The following is a 19,921-nucleotide window of genomic DNA, read 5'->3' on the forward strand; positions in this document are numbered from 1 at the left end:
CGAATAAAGCTACTTACGAAGTGTCAGGTCATCTTATGACTTTGGGGTCATTTATACGTCCGGTTGAGCAACATCATCTGATTTAGAGGGGTCAAGAACAAGCTGAAAAATGAATGCTACCCAAATGTGACTTCGTGCATAAGCCATCAAGATAAGAGCCAATAGCCTCCTATCTCTAACAGCCTACTTCTCTTTATACATAGAGGTATACTTGGAACCAATAAGCACCAAAATTTCACAGCCTGATTTTTGTAGTGCAAGAACGCTTGCGTGCCACGTCAACCGCCGATGCAATTTCCAAGCTAAGAAATATAGAGTGGCCGTTTCACCCCTCAAAACTAATGTGGCCCAGTATTATATTCATCCAATGTAGAAAATAGACCTAGCTCCAAGGGAAAGACACAGCGATGACAACATGGAGTTAATTCGACAGGTGGATAATACAACAGGACTTTATGTTGTAGCAGGGGGTTATGTAGGTAATGCGGCTGCTGCAGGCTTCACCAATTACTAACTCCATTCTGATTTGAGGCCTGCATAAAAATCATTATAAAAAGCAAAAACATTTAATTCCTTCCACCATGTGAGACGAGGCGTTCAAACGGCATATGCGAGTCTAAGTACGGCGGGGTAGGACAGTCTGTTGGCAGTGAAGACATAACAAAATATCGCTTCCTAGGCTGCTAAAGCTATGTTGAAAAGCACATGAATCTCAACTGTCTCGTTTATCAATACTATTAATACCTACCTTCTGGCCCAACTAGATCTTGCACTCCCGCAGATTCATGAGCAACATGTCTCAAGAACTAGGCTTGCATACAGGGGCCAAAAGGACTTGACGGGACCATCCAAGGCTCACCCAGCCCATTCAGATCTCAAACTGGCAGCCCAATGACAGGCCCAGGCAATGGTGGTCCCTCGAAGCTGGAGACACACGAAACACCAAGCCACGTCCAAGACAACACTTTATCAAGCCCACAGAAGATCCACTGGGTTACGCCTTTTAGTATGGCCAGATTGCTTATTCTTGGAGTCGTCACTGCCATTGCCCACCATATCTTCTAAAGCTCTCTAACGGGTAACCACCAACAGGGATATCCCAAGTTTGGACAGTACGAATTGGAACTGGTCTTGGGTTCCTCTCTAATGGCTGCCTCTGCGCAAGCGCTACCGTCACGTATCAGCAATACTATTGGACTGTCCTACGCACTCGTGCCATGTCTATACAGAGCATCGACAACCACACGGGTCTTCTATCTAATCCTACCTGTTTGATGAGTATCGACACTCACCGCAACGCCTTTTCATGTATCATTATTGCTCTGGTATTATAAGACGAAACTCAAGCGACGCGTGGTCTTCTATGGATTGCCGCTTTTCAGGCCGTTTCGCTTGCTGGCTCAGCTTCGGCTCAGCTATTCATCAGCCCCCTTCAGCTTTGATCACCCCTCTAGCTAAGCAGAGCCTACTAGTCGCTCTCGGTCCTACTTCTAGGCCCTTAAGCTCAAGGTCTTTTTACCTCCCTTAACTCTTACAGGCAAATTTCTTATCATATTGGCATTCTTAATCCTAAGCCATTATCAAGGCTTATACTAGCTAGTGTTATAGCAAGAAATAATGTTATTAAACTTGGGTTAGAGACTGCCAGTGCCGTGATTTTCTAATTGGTTTTCCTGGGACTGTGGTGGCCAGAAACCCTGAAGATTAGTAGTTATCTAGCCTTGGTATTATAGTAATTGGGCAGCATTACATGTGGCTTCTAGCTGCCTAAGCAGTTCATAAGTAGATATTATTAAGTGAAAGTTATTACAGCATCTTCTCTTCATTCAATTCGGGCTAAGATCCATTTATCAGGGCCTCAGACCTGTAATACATAGGCTTCTAAATTTTGAGGTTATAATGCTAAGATTTATTCTCACAAAATCTCTTATCCTTGTAGTTATTGTGTAAATACTTACTAGGCCGAGGCATTCATTATGCATATAGTAAATACTTCAGACCTAATTAGCATTTCTTTATCTGGTAGCGCTATGATTTGCCAACAGCACCAGCATATCCCCATGCCCTCTCCAAGCAGTCCATGACACTGGCGTGTGACCAAAAATATCCTTGGTGTCCATGTTAGCGCATCTGGTGAATAATATATCTACAGCGCTTGTATGACCTCCCATAACGGTACACGAAAGCGGTGTCTGTCCAGCAGAATCCTTTGAGTTGATATCAGCATAGTTATTAAGTAGTAGCTCCACAATAGACTCATGCCCTTGTTGGGCAGCCCATGACAGCGGCGTCTGACCAATAAAATCTTTTAACTTGATATTAAGGTTCAGGCTTTTTTATTTTATTTTATTTATTTATCATTTCAAGTTTAAACTTTTCCTTCAAAAAAAAATTTTATCACGATCTAGTCGTGATGCCATCAAGTCTAGCCGGTTTTCCATGTCTTGAGTAAATTTTGGCCACTTTGACCTATGACTAGAGTATTCAGTGATTAACAACATTTGGCATAGCTTTCGCATGACTTGACGATTTAATTCTTTTCAGGACCTCACATGCGGATTCAAGGTATCCAAAATACAAGGCACTGAAAAACCTGCTGGAATTTGAGTTGTCACACTAGCTACAGAGCGCTGAGATAAAGATAAGATTATTACTGCATCTTCAGCACTTGAGATAGACGTAGACTCATCATATCAAAACAATAACTAGTAAGTTTTATATCCCTATATTGTTGATTGTTTATCACTATTCAGAACCATCCACAATTGTCAATGAAGAAGATTGCTTGGCCAAGCCGCTATTCCCTCTGACCTCAAAACCAACCAGTGATTCACGATTTTATCGTTGTGTCGCTCTATTTTGTTATCATATTCAAGACATCTCTGGCCGCAAAAAGATGTGCCGGTTTTGTCAATCATAGTATTATCAGCGCTATACTCGGCCCCATGTGATATTAAGTTGTTGTTTGTCTCTGGTACGTCTTCCGAACAATTTTATTTCATGGGAGAGCAGAGCTTGACCTATAAACAATCCTTGTAAGATGATGATATAGGATCTGGGCAAAAAAAATATAAATGTATACATACAATTTGAGACCCATTATTAAGTATTTCTTCTTGCAATTTTGTTTAAAGCTACCCTTGATGGAAACTAAGCTTTCAAAATTACCATCACCCTTATGAGGCTGACCCAGAAGGCGAGGCTGACCCAGAAGGCTTGGCTGACACATCAGACGGTTCAAGTTTAATGCCGGGGCCATGACGTTCAAGAAAGGCTTGGGATGTCACAGTCTTCTTGGCCGCTTCATCTTTGGAAGACACCGATGTAATATCCCGCCCTCCATATTGTGCACTTCCTCGGTCCAAGTTGGTAAGTGCGTTGATCGTTGCGTTATAGCTTGCCTCATCTATTTGCCCACCCACATAACGCGCCTGGCCTTGCACATTGACTCGCCTTGCGAAAACCAGATCCTTTACGGTTGAAACCGTGATACCGTAAGCATTATCAGCCATCATTATGTCTTCAAAGACGTTAGCACGTTCGTTAACCAAGTCCTCGCCGGCATCAGCAACCACGTTCATGCATTGACGGATGCTTTCCTTCGTCTCCTGTAGTTGTGCCAGTTGGTTGATATCATCTTCAGAGAGGTTCGTTTTCAATTTCATAGCATCCATCCTCTTATCGATTTCGTTTCCGTGGCTTCTGAGGCGCGATTCCAACATACTGATAGAACTTTTAGCAGAACTCAAACTACTTCTGATGTATTTATCTGCTGAAGGCTGTTGGGAGAACTGCGGGTTCTCGTTGGATGTCGATTCGAGTGCTTCGATGTGCAAAGATAGCTCAGTGCAGATCTGGAGGCCTTTTCGAGTACTTTCTTTCTCTTCAAACAGAGCAAGCCAGTCAGTGCTATCAGACTCGACGCTTTCAGCGTGGGGGATAGCCAAGCTACGTGCTCTCTCATCCAGTCGCTGCATGTGCTTTTGGAGGTCGGCGGTTGTGTCATCTATCATGTCTTTGTATTCGTCGATGACATTGCGCGTAACAGCCGTAATAGTTCTATAAGAATAGAGTTATTAGTTGATTTCATACACTGACCTCGATTGAGGAACCGCACATGTTTGCATTAGCCAATGCTATATTAATAGTGGATTTATACCCAGCAAGCATCTCTCTGAAGTCTGTGATATCTCCCTTCAGGTACTGCTGGCCAATCCAGTCCCGGAAACTTGGCCGAGTTCCATTAGAGTGTTTTGTGCATCGAGCAATAAGCTTGCCATACTCCTCACACGTTTTTCCACAACGTAGCAGAGGTAATTCGAGAGAGTCGAATTTAATCTCAGGGTAATTTGTAACTGTCTCCAGGAGCGAGTGCAGGACTCCAGTGAGATCACTCAGCTCAGTTTTGAGTGCGCGCGCGTTGGCGTCCTGGGTTTTGAAACTGCGAACAGTCTTGAAAAGAATGGTGCTCGATTGAAAAGCAAATGTCACCAGAGCTAATACTCCAGAAGCAACACTAAGGCCGTCTGCCATTATCGCGGTGTCTTACAATATTAATGACAGAGGGGCCAAAACGAGCTTCGTAACGAGGGTGTGCGGAAGCTTATTTAATGCCGCAGTCACCATGCTGACTGCAAAGTTATGTCCAATAAGCAGCCATCTTACAAACCCGCACATATGAGACTCAAAGGGCGTTTATGCGTGATTACTCATTGGCTCGGGTCTGGCTGGCCAAGCCCGGTGTGGGGCCAGCAGGCTCCAGTCAAGACTGATAGGCCTTAGAAAATAGTGAATTGGAAAGCATGGATGTTGGTTGGTTTTACGTAGGTCTCCAGACCCCGAAGATGATCGCCTGCTAAGTAAAACCTAGAACTTTTTCAAGCTTTGAGTGATTAAATATTCCACGTTTCTGTTTAAGAGGTGAGGTTTAACACGACTCGCTAATACGGAGGGCAGGGCCGCTCTGGTCAGAGCATAAGATGCAAACCTACAGAGTGCGGGGTGTGAAAGGTCTAGACTAAAACAGCCTCATGCGTAATATGAATATCGACTTTCAGTATTTCCCTTCTCGCCCACCATCCTGAGTGATCGCTGCTTTAACCCGAGCCCTTCCTGAGCCAATAAGTAGAAACCAGACAGTCATCGTATCACTTTTCGGCCCCTGGTAATAATCAAGTTAGAACTGCCCCCCCCCCACATCATAGTAACCTTCCCTGTGAACTATACTACGCGAAGCGCCAAACGTACCTATAATTAGGGTAGAAACATGGCGCTATATCTATAGTGCTCAAGCAAGACGGGCTAAAGATTTTGATCACGTCTTAAAATCAATAGATAACATACTAATGATGTAATTGCGTAGGATGATGAGCTTGGACTGTTAGTTATGACCAAAACCCCTTTTCAGGAACTTGCCTTATCAATATTATTTTTCCCTTTTCAGCTTTTATTTAACTACCTTCTAGCCCTAGAAATATGCCTATGTGAAGTGTTTCACCGACTGGTCATTCAGCCCTGTTAAATGTGACGTTCTGTTGGTTGTTGGTTGTCGGTTGTCTTTTGTCCTACTGCTATATGCAACTAGATAAATCAGGAAGCATGTCCAAGGATGCAAGACAGGTATAAAGCTGTAATTGCATCTAATGATCTAAAAGGAAATATGCTTTAAGTTCTATCTGTATAATCTATTGCGGTGACAGAGACTGGGTTTTCAGTGGCCTTCGCGCTTATATTAAAGATTTAATGGCCGTAGAAACCATGTCATTCATCAGCTGTAACCCTGGCAGAATCGTTTGCGGCTCGTGCCTCAACTAATCTTACCTTGGTCATCGGCTACATATTATCCAGGGATAAGAGTCCTGATTTAATTAATATACCTTATCGATCTTTCTTGGCTTTGGCTTACGAATCAGTCAAAGCAAATAGATGTCATGGCCCAGCAGTGACATGACTCTTTCCATCCTTTAAATACCTGCAAATGGGTCCTATTTAACTGTGAAGGGCCTGTTAGCTATTAGTTTTGAAACTTTTATCCGTTCTTCGTCGCCAACTTGCTTATCATTTTAGTCTTTACTCTAATAGTTTCTATATCTGCTAGTCGTGCCTATTGTAGCTCTAAGTTTCTTTATCCTCTAGAATGGAACCATAATATAAATACTATTTACAATATGGAAAACAATATATAGTACAAAGTCGGGGATATGATTCAGCTCCTTTGGGAAACTGACCTCGATAAAGTCGAGCTTGTCTTAGCGCAATTTGTAGATGATTTTAGTCAGTTTAGACTAATGGACTGTAGAATATTCCATATCTCATATTAGTATACGCCTTGCTGACCTAGGTGTTCAGCATCTCGCACCGAGTGGAAAGCTGAGTGGGATGTTGTTGATGCGTAGGGTAATAACGAAGACTCGGTGTACTGGTTTGGCACATAAATTACCCATGGAACATGTTAAGTTACATGGGCCTTGGGTCCTTCCGCCATCCCTGGCAAGGTCCCAACTACACGACGGTTAGTGACTTGCAGTGTCGCCTCTCATTCCTTGATTACGCAGGCCAGCATCTTGAAGAGTCGTGGGTTTCAGGTGACCTGAACCTAGTTAACCACCAATGATCCTTATGTCCTTGTCCTGCCATCTGCTACTCCGAACTATATCCTTCTTGTATGAGATATCCTGGTCCACACTCGCAAGGTTTCTGCTCTACCTGTTCACCAAAGCCACTCGACGGGAGGAATCCCAAGATACTTGACATGTCGTAAAATGAAGCGGGAAATGGGTCATCGGCGAGGCGGTTGCTTTAGCCTATGATGCCGGCCAGATTATTCTTGTTATCGCACCAGCTGCCCTGCTAGTTTAAATGGCTTCATGGGGGATTAAAGCCAGGATAACACACCTCCTTAAGATCCCCAAACCCGCCCTACCCCTTCAGTTACCTAAGGGTTTAGGATATGATTTTCTACTAGCTAATTTCTTGCAGATTAAACCTATTATGACGGCTAACTACGCCGCTTGACGCGAACCAGACCATTTGCAAAGAAATAAAGGAGAAATAAGCCGCAAATATAGCTATTATGGAAGAAATGACTTAATTATTATAGGTATCTCGCACATGCAGAGATAAGTATTTAAGTTAATGATACTATAAACTGTATAGAGTCAGATTTTATTGGTAGGAATATTTTTATAGGGGACTCAAACTAGGCTTTGTCCTAAAACTGGCGCGCAGTTGGGATTTGTGATCCCAAAAATAGGTCCCCGCACCTCGCTCAGCACTTTGCTCAGCCTACTTCAGCTCTGCGTTCCGAAACCTCAGCCCTTGCTCAGCAGCAGCTCGGCCTAAAGCGGCATGAACTCAGCCTTGGGAATGGGAATGGAATTTGGTATGCTTGAGTTTCGTCTCTGAGTATGGTGGTATTCTGGTAGAATATTTTTCTCATATTGTTACATGACAATGACTCATCCGACGAATAGGGCCAGTCTCCCGATTGGTGTGCTTACATCTCAAGAAGTGATAACCGAGAATGTGTCTTACATTGACTGGGGCAAATTTGCCCACACGGAGTAGCCGGCGAGGGTCGAATGGCAGATACCAGTCTGGAAACATACAGGACTGTTATTGCATCTCTGTATAGCAACACGGTTCTTCCTATGACGGCAAAGCATCAGAACTACAGCCATAGCGTGACATTCCCTGGGCCCCGCCTCGATGTGGAGATGTGAGCAACCAAACCTCATTTTACCTACTCCATCTTGCAGGGGATACGACGTGGTATAATGCCAGTCAAATCGATAGATATACGACATTTTATTCTCAACGACCTAACGTAACTTTAGCTGTCAAGTTTGGAATACCACCTATACGGTTGACTTTTCCTTTGGCAATGGCGCCCTGTAGTCTAATATCACGAGTCTTGAGGATCACTACTATGTGAAGAAGATAGGCGTAGTCGCCATAGCCTACTGAGATGTAGCTGCTAGCTTTGGGTATACATGATGGTACCGAGCGATTAGTCAACTATTCGGAGGCAGCGTCGTTACTTACATGGGTGCTAATATGCATGTCACTACAATATCTTTAACAGTTCTCAAAACAGCACTGGTGGATTGTCCAGAGATGCGAAATGCTACTGCGGTGACCACAGTGTTCATCAGACAGCGTTGCCCTGGCAAGCTATTGGAGGAAGGTATCGAGAAGTTGAGTGAGGTGGCAACTTAGAGCTTTGCAAACATATCAGGGGTGTGCGTATCTAGAGATCTCTACCAAAACGAGTTATTTGGAGCTAATGTAAACATAGATATGTTTAGAACCGAGACACGAAGTCGAACATGACCTATACGAAGACACCAATCACGAAGTCAACAACACAGCTTCTATATTCTTATACAGCACGATCATTGCTCGCGCCTTACTCTGCAGGCGCAGGAGCTACTCTGCTATTCGTGCTCATTTGGTTTTACGCCTTGGTAGACAACGGCGTCAGCCATAGTAGCTCTTTTTCAGGGGTTCTTTGTACAACGAGAAATCCAGAGCTCGATATAATTGCTAAAGGACAGAACCTTGGAATTCTGCCCTTAAAGGGAGACGTCGCGGCGCAAAGAGTGCAATTTGGGCTTTCAAGGCCAGGTATTGCGGAAGATATTGGTCATGCAGCGTTTGGATCCCAGACTCGATTTATCCTTTGAAAAAGCGGAACAGAGGTATTGTATACTATGCCCGGGGCCTCCCTCTGTCAGAGGTCTGTTCCAGATTGTGAGCTTAGATCTGACATTAAAACAGATATCTTCACCATCAATCATTCCCCGCCCGGTGTTAGATAAAACCTTTAACATCTGCCACGGACCTTCTCGGGGTTAGCGTAGCATTTGCCTTCTCCATCGGCGCAGTCGTAGCCCTCCTCAGCGATTTTTCTGCAGGCATCCTCCCATTCATCACCAGCGATCTTGTCTTCAGTAGTGGCTTGAACACACTATTATCAAGTCAGCACGCATCTAATCTATTAGGGAAACTTCCACTTACACGGCCAGACGTCTCATTGTAGGTAGCACCGCCCCACTACACAGTCAGTTAGCTGATATGGGAATACTTGATGAGATGCTGGTGTAGATATACCTCATAGTCTTCATCGTTGTACTCTGTGCATGCAGCGGCAGTCAATCGCCAGTTGTAACTATCGCCATTGTGGCAAGCACAGTTATCGTGAAGCTTAGCTGTCCTTTCATCATGTTAGACGTTTGTGTTGACGGCCGGATGGATGGATCTTACACGGCGGAGACGAGCAAGAAAGCGCTAAGGATCTTGGCCAACATAATGGTTTCTGGGATATTATAGACGGAGACGAGTAGTATTATTAGATCGTAGACGCAGATAGTTCAATGTAAAGAGTGAATGACTAAAGGACAAAAGAGTGTCAAAGTTCCAAAACTGGTAAAGACTGTTGGTGACGGATGGTAAGCCATCGACTATCAATGGACATGCAGACACTTATATCACCTTATCTCAGGGATCAGATGTCCATCATCTCAGCTGAACGGGTTTGTCCGAGCTTTCTCCATTGATGTAACGTCACTAATATCCAGTACCGGCATCTACACCAATATCATGCTTAGAACACCTACCTGAAACAATACCAAGAACCCTCCGAACGATCAGCACCAACATCCGACAAACCATAACGATATTCCCGCGGGCCAATATTCCAGAAACCTGCTTCTCATCCACTCTCAACCCCCATTCTTCAAAAATACCCCAGCATCGGCAGTTCCGAAGGTGGAGATACGATATAGGGATGAAACATGTCAAAAACTCTAATTCTCGTTGTCGGTGCGAAAAAAGGAGAAGTTCATGACGCAGCCGAGGTTTTGAAACTTCGGGATACGCTTTTCCGTGTGGATCACCCGTCTTGAACAGGTTGTAACCCTTGTATGGACTGCCTTACTGGGCCAGAGTTACATAATTTGATTGCATTGATAATGGGGAATGGGGAGGGTCCTTGTGTCATATCTGAATTTACGCATTGCCTTTTTGAGTCATGGAGGGTATTCGGAGTTTGTTCAGATGAACTGGGTCCGTGATATCTGGAGATGGACGGTTAAAAGATCAATGCGCCCTGGCTTGATGAGATTAGCTTTTGTCAACATCGAGCTTTTATCATTCATTCGTTTGTGCACCAGTTCGCTCTTTACAGTCTTTACCAATTCACTCTTTCATCTGATTTGATCGCATCATTTTGTGTTTACATTCCTGCCACAAGTTCCACGCGCTTAATAATATCACTACGCGCAATCTTTCACCATGATGCCCTCCACTCTTCTCGCACTCATCAGCCTCATCTCGGTTACTCAAGCGGCAGCCGCCCCCAAGATTCTTTCTTCCGACGATGTCATCGTTCTCAAAACCGACGGCACTTCCCAGATCATGAAGGCGGCTGACCTTGAGCGTCTCGAGACTGCCCCCGCTATCGAAACCAAGACACCTTCCAAGAGAAACGTTGAACGTCGTGGATGCGAGAGCACCGAAGTCCAAGTTCTGTCCGAGAAGGAGTTTCTCAACTGGGATGTTCCAATGTCCCCCGTCATCAGCAGTCTTGACGGCTCAAAGGCCACCGTTAGCGTTACCTCCGGCTTCACCATCGCCAACTCTCTCAAAGTCGGTGCTAGTTTCAGTATTCCTATCATCAAGGATATTCTTACCGCTTCATTGAGTATTGATTATACCGAGACTTGGACTTCAAGCCAGCAGCAGTCACTGTCTTTCCAGGTCCCCGAAAACCACCACGGTCTCATTGTCAGCCAGCCTTATGTCCGACGTGTTCAGGGCAATGTTCTTGACGGATGCGGTGATGATATCGAGAAGACGGAGTTTACATCGGAATCGTACGAGAGTCAGACTTATGGAAACCTTGAATGGGTTAAGGGTATTATTCGTCTATGCAGCAGCGAAACTTACCCCGTTCCTTTCTGCAATGGTGAAGGCGAGCACAAATAAGACCCTCAAGCTTAGAGCTCAGGCATGGTTGGGGGCACTGAATGGTGAAGCGCCTGTCGGATTAGCATGCAGGACCTAACGAAGCGATTATATCTGCAATACCGAGATATGTGTTAAACTCTATCTCAAGCTACCCCATAATGTCACATAATTGATACCTTGAGAAATCGCTGCAATCTTTGACTCTATCTGTAAACCTTTAAATAATTTCCCACATAAGGTATCTTATGCATTTAGTCCTCCCTGTTAAAAAGACTAGCATCTAGTGGAAGCCTCTCGCCCATCCAAATCGCCCTCTCTAGGTGATCCCTCTTCATCGACGCCCAGCGGTTCACGCCCTTTTCGGGGATCACATTAGGGTGGACAAGCGCCGACAGGGGACCTCTCCAGATAGCAAGCCACGCGACGAAAGCACCAAATTGAGCGGGTGAGAATACATTAACTTCAAACATGGCGATAGGATGAGGTCCGATTGGTCCCTCCCAAAGCTTGTAGATTCGTAGTTCGGGGACTAGCAAGTGTCAGCTGCTGGACTTTATAGAGACGAATTAAATCAACAGTTAACTTACACTCTCTTCGAATTCGCTCCCACAGTTCCTTGGCGTACTTGACCTGCGTTTCGTTCGTTTGTAGGTAGTAGATATGAATGTCACTGATACCTGTCAGACACGTCACGTGTAGTGTTAGGCTGAGCAGACTTACAAGCCACCACGCTCACTTCGATCCAATGGGTCTATAAACTTCTCGTACGCCTCGCTGAGCTTTTCTGACTGAGGATTGACATAACTCTTCCCATCTGCTGCCTTCTCATCTGGCAGTGGTGGGGCATTCTCGTACCCGGTCAAGGGAGAGGGATATTTGAAGACTGAGGCGTCGCCCATGGTTCCCAACTGATGATGATAAGTTTAAATGGTATCAAAATGCCGTAAAGGTAGGAATTGGTAAGTTGTTATCTGTTATTGTGAGGCAGTGTCTCTGTTCTTGGGGGCCAGATGCGGGGGATTTAAAGTAGGCCGTTTGTTGCGTGACTGTTGCTATTAATAAGCCGCCTGAGTCAGCAGCTGAAACACAAGCGGGATCTCCCGAAGCGCGCGGCAATTACCCTACACTCGTTTGTTTTCACTTGAAGATATCTTCAGCGGAGACAAATAACTAAAGATGGAACTTCTGAGGTGCTTGAACAAAGAATATTAAGCGCATCGCAATTTTGCCTAATTTCCAAGATACAAGTAGCTATTTAAGGTACCCAGATTGGCATGGATTTTAAAAATGCGTTCCAAATTGGCCAGGCTCCCCGTAAAGCTCAGATTTTATGTCAACAGGTATCCAGTGAGTACACAGTTCAGTTCAGCTTCATCGCATGGCGAGATGCAAGACAGCTCGAACAGATCTTTCATCCACAGATGAATCACAAAGCTCTCGTGCTGTCCTCAAAATGACCAGTTGGAGCTGCATCGATTCATCATACTGGCTGTCTCACCGTGGCATTATGATTCGCGATTCGGAACGGCGGCGAGTTTTGATATTGTACTGAGTTGTATTGAAAGGAAGGAGGAATAGAGACGCAACCAATGGTGATCACAGATGATATATTATTGACCAATACGTACCGTCAAACGATATGGCTAGGGTGCTGAGAATTAGAATTATAGTTGTTCAGGGATGGATTGCTCCAGTATCAGAAGCTTCACCTTCCTGAGAGTCTACTTAATTGAAATATAGCCACCTGAAAGAATATACAAGTAATGAAGCATGCCAATATGGACGAAGCAGCGGCCCTACATATTAAATCCATATTCTATCCTTAGCTCACGGCGTTGGAGCAGCAACCGCAGCCTGGTCAACAATCAGATCAACAGGGGTCTGATTTATACCCGTAAAGCCATCTGCAACAATATACACCATTTTGACATCACCCTCCATGCTGAAATGGCTCAATGTATCCGTTGTCGCAGCACAGTTCTGAACACCACCACCAAGTTGTACACAATTCAGCACCGGAACGCTACACTGGAGTGCAGAACCCTCGGTAGGAACCTGACAATTCAGATATACTACGCCCTTGTTGATATCCTCATTCTCGCTGGAACATGCGGTGATGTAAGCTTTGGTCATGTCGCTGTGCTGGAACCATGCGCAGATGGACATGGTGCCGGATTTGAGTTGTCCAGTAGCGGTATCGAGGTAATAGTGCTGGGCGGGGAGAGTGGTGCTTGAGGATAGATACAAGGGGGTGCCGAAGAGGTTGTCTGACTTGAGTGGGTTGTTGGCTGCTGGGCCTGCGCCGGCGATGATGGAGAATGTGGTGGTTTCGGCTGGGGCATCGGACGTCGTGGTTGTCGCATCGGCAGTGGTAGTATCGGCTGAAGTCTCGGTTGAGGTGAAATCAGTTGTAGCAGCGGATGTCTCAGTTGTAAAGAGTGTCGTTGAATCGGCAGACGTGGCGGTCAAAGCGAGAGTGGATGTCAAGTCGGTGGTTGAGTCCGCAGCAGTTGATGTCAGAGTGTCGGTTACCAAAGACTCAGCCGAAGTTGAGGTCTCGGTGACAACGGATTCAACAGAGGTAGACACAGTGGGTTCAGCGACGCTCGATGTCAGAGTAGCAGATGAAACGACTGAAACTGCAAAATTCCCAATTAGTACATGCTCCATGCCAAATTCCTCACACAATCATACCTGAGGTCAACGGCTTGCACGGGCTGGCAGCCACGCCAATGAGACCAACAGCCAGAGACAAAAAGACACGCGCATACATAGTTAGCGAAGGACTAAAGTTGGAATTGAGACAGAAAAGAAGGCGGAATCAGAGAGAATACGCAAATGGGCCCTGCAATGTCTTTATGGCGCTAGGGCTTGGCGCTTGTCAACTCTAACGCGCTGTCACCAGGGAACTATTGATCTCAGGTGGACGCTAACACATCTAGCCCAGGGACTATTGGGAGGAAATGCAGGGGAAAATTAACGGTCTGCCAATAGATTTATTTGACTTTGTAGTTTACGAGCATCCGATCTCCTTGTGCGTAATCTGGCATTAAGGACGACCAAAAAAAGCATCTAGTCGCAAGTTCAACGCACGAAGAAAGTTGCAACATCTCGACAACGGATTTGCGCGGATAATATTGTATTTTGCTGTTCTCATTTCGCAAACGAAGCAGCCTTCAATGTCTGAAGCTAGACAAACCCCCGATACGATAGCTACTGACCCAACAGCGACATGATCAACTCACCTGGCAAATAACCTGAACACAGTTGATTCGGTTTCAGGCTTGCGAATGAAGAAGTATGACTCGGTGGCTAGAATTAGCTATGCTATATACCATTTATCGACGAGAAATACCGACATGTCCTGCTCTCGTGGGAAGAGAGATCGGTGAGCTGCGCTCCTGGTTTAGTTCCGCACCGTTCCCGTATTGAGGAGCTTCAGACGGCCAGTGGTCTCCGGAAAGATCTCCCTCTACGTTACTCGAGCGCGCAAGCTTGTTGGGTAATGTCTCTTGCTTCATCTGTACCGCGCAGACTAGCGCCATATCTCGCCGAGGATGACTGAGATGATAAGGCTTTATTCCACGGCGTCGTATATCAGAAACACGGCCTTGGCTTCTGGATTCCGTTGGTTAATCGTGGTAAAGAAACGGCATAATGGCTAGAAAGCTATCGAAATCAATGCCGCGGCTGCAATTTATGAGTGCCCGAATGGTGATAGTTACACCGTTCTGATGGCCCTTTTCATTGGCGCATTATAGCCATTACCTCTTTAAGGCGGTCCTTGCTAGTGCCCATTAAGTCTTCCATGAGACTAGTAAAAGTCCCGACAAAAGCGGCTGTGATTCCAGCGGATAAGGTTTGAGAGCGTTATAAGGCCTCAGCGTAGCAGTAACCCGGCGTGCCTCCAGGCCGGTGAAAGCCCTTTCCTTGGGACACAGATCGACCAGGAAGCTATTCGAACGCCGAATCGAAGCTAAGCTTTAAAGCCCGAAAGTCCAACCTTTATTGTAAAGAGATACTCAGACCAGCTGCCATGAATCTTGCCTCAGTCTCTGGGCTTTTACAAGGCTCATGAGGGGAATGACTCCCAGCTATATCACAGCCACTGAAGAACGACAAACCTTAAGTCCAATAAACTAGCAGATGAAACCAGAACAAGTTATAATATGGCTAGTTAGATGCTTTTGTTGCTTTAGGTGTCTTTGGTGGAAACCCTCCAGGGCCTGATATCTCTCTTTTAGCCAAGAGGATCAATCATTTGCTCTTCAACATTTCGGTTTCTCAAGTGACCCTAATAGACATTTTGGAGTGCTTGCTGTCTCACCCGAGCGAGGTCTGTGGTATACAACCCCTTCGGTCTGCTGCTCGCAATAAGATGGTGGACCAAAATTGCGAGTGATATACACAGTCTATATGTATCGCGGCTAGTCAAAGAACACAGCTCGGCCGAGGCCTAACTTCGATCGGTGCATAGACACTACTCAGTTAGCAAGATTCGTAACAACAACCAAGAAGCACTCACCGTTTGCTTGGCCGTCCACCTAGCGCAGTTTCGACTACAATACCATCTCGTCTTCGTCGTTCTTCGACCAAAGTCCCACTCGACCCAAAAGCCTCCATCACTACCATAAAAACCCCCATCGCAAGACTTGTGCACACACTGCGACCTGGTTAGCATGTCCATTTCATGGGAGTAAGTCGCTATGTTTACTCCTCTTTCTTCCTCCCACCATGAAATTCCCAGGTTACTATCCATTATTTAATGGTTAATTGCACTCCTGAAACGAGCCATTTTGCTTTCCAAAGATGCCGAATACGTTTATAGAGGCTAATAGTGACTTAAGCAGATATGAGATAGACTTATCCTCAATCTCAAAAGTAGACTTTAATGGACGATCTAATCCCGACATAGAATAACAACAGAACATCAAGTTTGTCATATAATTATGCGTCTCGCCCCTCTGTCTATAACACTCAGCAAAGCTGTCAAGGAATCAAAGCTAAGTCTTAAGTGAGCCGAAGTATACTTGCTAATAAAACCATTCTAAAACATTGATGGAAAATTAGCCCTATTGGAAGTGTGTATGTGCCACTACCGAAAAATTATGTACAAGTTCGCTGGATTACTGAGCAGCGGTCAAGAAACTTGAGAAAGCTCTTATTTACGTTTGTAGTTGTTCTGATCTTGATAGCAAAGAGATCCATGCACAGCCCACGCAAACGAACCTGATCCACGGTGCTGATGACTTTCATTGGTGGCATTGGTCACCAGTTGATTGGGCTGTCGTAGAATTATGGCGTATATTGCCTCTTTTTGAATACTCTTTACTGTCCTTCTTGTTCTTCCCTAATACAGCTCTGAACCAGACGGAGACGCAAGCTGGAGTGCGACTCTCAGAGAAATGCGGTATCCCTGCATCAAAGCAGAGAGGCACTCCAGCCCATTGCTTTGAAAAGTGCAATCCTCAGTTTTGAGGCCATCTAGATTCAATGAACTCAATCAGCCACGACCAGCAAGCGTCTTTTCGGGCTTCATTCCGGGATGTATGACGTTCATATATGCGGGTACGCAATGTGACTTTCTTCCCCACAGACCCAGAAGAGACCACAAGTCAAGTGATACGTTGGAAAACAGAGAAGATAAATAGGAGACTGATTATTGGTTCCTGGCTGTCAAAGATGGTCGTATTTATGCCAATCTGCAATGAAGCGCATAAGCGTGACAAAGCAACTGCATATGCGGGAGGCTCTATAAGGTACACATGGCTGTCTTGTACTACCGGCTAAATACAGAACAAAAGCACAGTTATGAGACACTTCTTCTGAATTATGAGGGCACACATGCAGACTCACAGCCTGCTTTGAATGTATTAATACGTAAAAATCCCAGTCGTATCCTCGTTGAATCTTTCACCATCTCTCCACTCTATTCCAGGTTGGATATATACCAAGTCACCATTAAACAGAAACCTACAACTAGAGTCAATGAGCTCATCTTATCTATCAAGTTTACTAACTCCTAATGGCATCGGCATAACCGTATTCTGCTTGCTGTCATACTGGTGGCTTGGAACGACTCTTTTAGCATGGTACCGTCTCCGACATGTTCCTGGCCCCTGGTTCGCAGGACTGAGCTACATATGGAACGGGTGGATTGCCTACAGTGGTAAACAGCATCATGTGTTCGTTGCTCTCGACGAAAAATACGGCCCACTTGTCAGAATCGGCCCGGAAGTCCTACTCACTTCAGATGTAGAGCTCGTCAAACGCATGTCAGCGACGAAGAGCTCATATGGCAAATTCTCTTGGGTCGATGGCGTGCGCTTCAATCCGTACCACGAGACCATGTTTGCAGTGCGAGACCCTCAACAGCACGATCGTGCAAAAGCACGACTTGCGCCCGCATATAGTGGTCGTGACACGCCCAATCTTGAGGGCGCGGTAGACCAGCAGATCAACAGCCTGATATCCTTGATCCGTCGCAAATATCTCTCGGAGTCGATTTCCGGTGTCTTCCGCACCCTGCCCCTCCTCAATGTCTTGTCTTTTTTCACCCTCGACGTCATTTCCAAAGTGGCACTCGGTACTGAGTTTGGTTGCTGCGCTTCTGACTCGGACCCGTATAGGTTCTATGAGGGCTTGGATGAGCATATGCCTTTGATGGCGCTGACGAGTGATGTGCCGTGGATCCGAGCCGTAATGTACTCGACTACGTTTCTTAAGTACTTTGGGCCGCGCGAGACTGATACTCATGGCATCGGCCCGTTGATGAAGTAAGGCGTTCTTCCTTCACGTCTTGAAGCTAATGGCGGGAATGGTCTTGGACTAACCAATCGTATTCAGAGTTACGAATGATAATGTCCGACAGCGCTATAGTCAAGACCAGACGAAGAAGACAGATATGCTGGTATGTAAGAGCACTTACTTTCCCCTTTAACCTGAGACGTTTATTGGATGACCATTGATACTTTCTGCGTTCAGAGCTCGTTCAAAGTGCATGGTCTATCAGAAGGCAACGCGCAGTCTGAGACCCTTTTCATGTTTGTTGCAGGATCCGACACCACTGCATCGGCAATGCGAGTCACACTGTTCTACCTCATGTCGTGTCCCCGCGTCTATCGGAAGCTCAAGGAGGAGATTCGAGGTGCTATACGCGAGGGAAGGGCCTCAAGTCCGATCACTGCTGCTCAGGCACGAGAGTTGCCTTACCTCCAAGTACGTCCATATATACACGTATAGTTTACCGTATGTGAGATACTGACTCTCGGCCTCCCTGTCAACAGGCAGTTATATATGAAGGTCTTCGTATGCGGCCAGTGACAACAGGACAGCAAGCCAAAGAGGTACCTGCGGGAGGCGACGCCATCAACGGGTACTTCGTTCCAGGTGGCACATCCATCGCCATCAATTTCTCTGCTATCTTAGGTTCAAAGGCTCTTTTTGGCCCAGACACCAATGTCTTCCGACCAGAACGCTTCATTGGACTTTCAGCCTCCGATCTCGCCGAGATGCGCCGCAATGTGGAAATGAACTTTGGGTATGGCCGGTGGATGTGTGCAGGAAAACCGTTGGCGTTTATGGAGCTTCAGAAAGTCTACTTTGAGGTAATTAATTCAGAAAGCTGCATACCGGCTTCTGAAGTTATGTGCTGACCTGTGCTGCGATAGTTGCTACGGGCATTTGATTTCCAGCTTACCGAGCCTCTTAGTCCTTTGCGTTCTGAAAGTTACGCCTTGTTCCGTGATTTTGGACTTAAAGTGCGTGCTACGGTGGCAGAAGATATGGACTAGGTGTTGGAGGGCATAATACGAGAGATGGGAAGGTGACTGATTTGGCCATATAACAACAAGCGATGTCGTGGATGGGTATTGTGGGAAGATAATGATGGAGTTGCTGCTTACAAAATACGCGCTGTTAGGAGTATGATTGGCCATAGTCAGTTTTTCAACAATCTTATTAAAGTCGCGTTTCCTATAATAGACTGATAATTCATTTTTCTTATAGGAAATAGTTTGTTAAAATACTTCAGCAGTTAGTCTCCTTTTGATTGACGCATTGGCCTAGTCGAAGAGTCTGTACGGCGCGTGCCGTTCCCCATGAGAGATTTACATTGACACTATCAAACTTACCTCCTGACGTCTTGGATAATCTCACCACTATAGGGATCACCAGTTGGGGACATATAAGCAGAATAGCTCCCGAAAAAGGTAGACGACACTGGCGCTCCTCACGGTAGCGCCTCTCTCGTCAAACACTCTTACATACAAAATTTACCAAGCACATGTATGTTCCCCGTGTCTCAACCCACTGACTGTCGACGCACTGTGAATCAACCACCTGATATATGACGTTGGCCGATCAGCCAATGAACTCATGCTTGGGAAAAGTGAAACAGTCACAAGGCGACGACAAGCGCAGGATCATTTTATTTTTTGAGGAAGCTTACAAGACCTGTTCCTCTGTTATCTATCTGATAACAGTAGCCCTCATCTTTACATAGTGATCATGAGGTCAAACCGCTTTATACATGTCTCCATGACTGGGTTCTCAGCTATGTATATCACTAGAATCAGACTGATCTACTTTCATTGGCCTATAGAGTAACTGTAACAGATGCATATTATTTACTTGATATAGCAGGAAATAGCCGGCCAGTTGGCGAGGTGGCCTGAATCTGAGGAAGCAATTCTGACCAAACGACTTTGAAACGCCGGTCACGCTCTTCTCCAATCGTGAGGAGTCCTTGAAGATATTCCAGCTGCAATTTCCATATTCACCACACCGAGGATGAAAGCCGACAAAAGCACAAACCTGGCAGTAGGAGATGGGCTACTATAATCAGCAATGATCTCAGGTGCGCATAAATCACTGTAGTATGGTGAATTCGAACCTAAAGAGCGACAAGGGAAATGGATGGAACTTAGCGCGAAAGCACCAGTTCCGGACATCA

The 19,921-nt window shown here is 45.6% G+C and overlaps 6 protein-coding genes across 6 annotated transcripts; 2 read left to right on the forward strand and 4 right to left on the reverse strand.

Annotated features, from left to right (window-relative positions):
• Positions 1 to 3,176: 3,176 nt before the first annotated feature.
• BKA55DRAFT_543270 (uncharacterized protein) lies at positions 3,177 to 4,533 on the reverse strand (the record flags this gene model as incomplete). The annotated part of the gene is made up of 2 exons (XM_046190573.1): positions 3,177 to 4,059; positions 4,118 to 4,533. The coding sequence occupies 2 exons, from the start codon at positions 4,531 to 4,533 to the stop codon at positions 3,177 to 3,179; spliced, it is 1,299 nt and encodes a 432-aa protein (XP_046045614.1).
• A 4,204-nt stretch (positions 4,534 to 8,737) lies between these two features.
• Positions 8,738 to 9,440, reverse strand: BKA55DRAFT_578275 (uncharacterized protein). Its single transcript, XM_046193683.1, has 4 exons — positions 9,265 to 9,440; positions 9,112 to 9,214; positions 9,019 to 9,054; positions 8,738 to 8,968 (listed from the first exon to the last, which is right to left on the reverse strand). The coding sequence occupies exons 1-4, from the start codon at positions 9,306 to 9,308 to the stop codon at positions 8,825 to 8,827; spliced, it is 327 nt and encodes a 108-aa protein (XP_046045615.1). The 5' UTR covers positions 9,309 to 9,440; the 3' UTR covers positions 8,738 to 8,824.
• A 1,120-nt stretch (positions 9,441 to 10,560) lies between these two features.
• On the forward strand, positions 10,561 to 11,008 carry BKA55DRAFT_578276 (uncharacterized protein; the record flags this gene model as incomplete). Its single annotated transcript, XM_046193684.1, has 1 exon — positions 10,561 to 11,008. One exon carries the CDS (start codon positions 10,564 to 10,566, stop codon positions 10,984 to 10,986), a length of 423 nt encoding a protein of 140 aa, XP_046045616.1. The 3' UTR covers positions 10,987 to 11,008.
• Positions 11,009 to 11,219: 211 nt separating this feature from the next.
• Positions 11,220 to 11,867, reverse strand: BKA55DRAFT_543273 (DOPA-like domain-containing protein; the record flags this gene model as incomplete). Its single annotated transcript, XM_046190574.1, has 3 exons — positions 11,220 to 11,497; positions 11,556 to 11,638; positions 11,689 to 11,867. The coding sequence occupies 3 exons, from the start codon at positions 11,865 to 11,867 to the stop codon at positions 11,220 to 11,222; spliced, it is 540 nt and encodes a 179-aa protein (XP_046045617.1).
• A 727-nt stretch (positions 11,868 to 12,594) lies between these two features.
• On the reverse strand, positions 12,595 to 13,773 carry BKA55DRAFT_741681 (uncharacterized protein). Its single transcript, XM_046201482.1, has 2 exons — positions 13,663 to 13,773; positions 12,595 to 13,607 (listed from the first exon to the last, which is right to left on the reverse strand). Exons 1-2 carry the CDS (start codon positions 13,739 to 13,741, stop codon positions 12,796 to 12,798), a joined length of 891 nt encoding a protein of 296 aa, XP_046045618.1. The 5' UTR covers positions 13,742 to 13,773; the 3' UTR covers positions 12,595 to 12,795.
• Positions 13,774 to 16,885: 3,112 nt separating this feature from the next.
• BKA55DRAFT_707529 (cytochrome P450) lies at positions 16,886 to 18,953 on the forward strand. The gene is made up of 5 exons (XM_046200714.1): positions 16,886 to 17,744; positions 17,815 to 17,878; positions 17,953 to 18,186; positions 18,255 to 18,575; positions 18,639 to 18,953. The coding sequence occupies exons 1-5, from the start codon at positions 16,957 to 16,959 to the stop codon at positions 18,759 to 18,761; spliced, it is 1,530 nt and encodes a 509-aa protein (XP_046045619.1). The 5' UTR covers positions 16,886 to 16,956; the 3' UTR covers positions 18,762 to 18,953.
• Positions 18,954 to 19,921: the final 968 nt, after the last annotated feature.

The sequence above is a fragment of the Fusarium redolens genome (genome assembly GCF_020744475.1).
Source record: "Fusarium redolens strain MPI-CAGE-AT-0023 chromosome Unknown BKA55scaffold_15, whole genome shotgun sequence".
Lineage (NCBI taxonomy): Eukaryota > Fungi > Ascomycota > Sordariomycetes > Hypocreales > Nectriaceae > Fusarium > Fusarium redolens.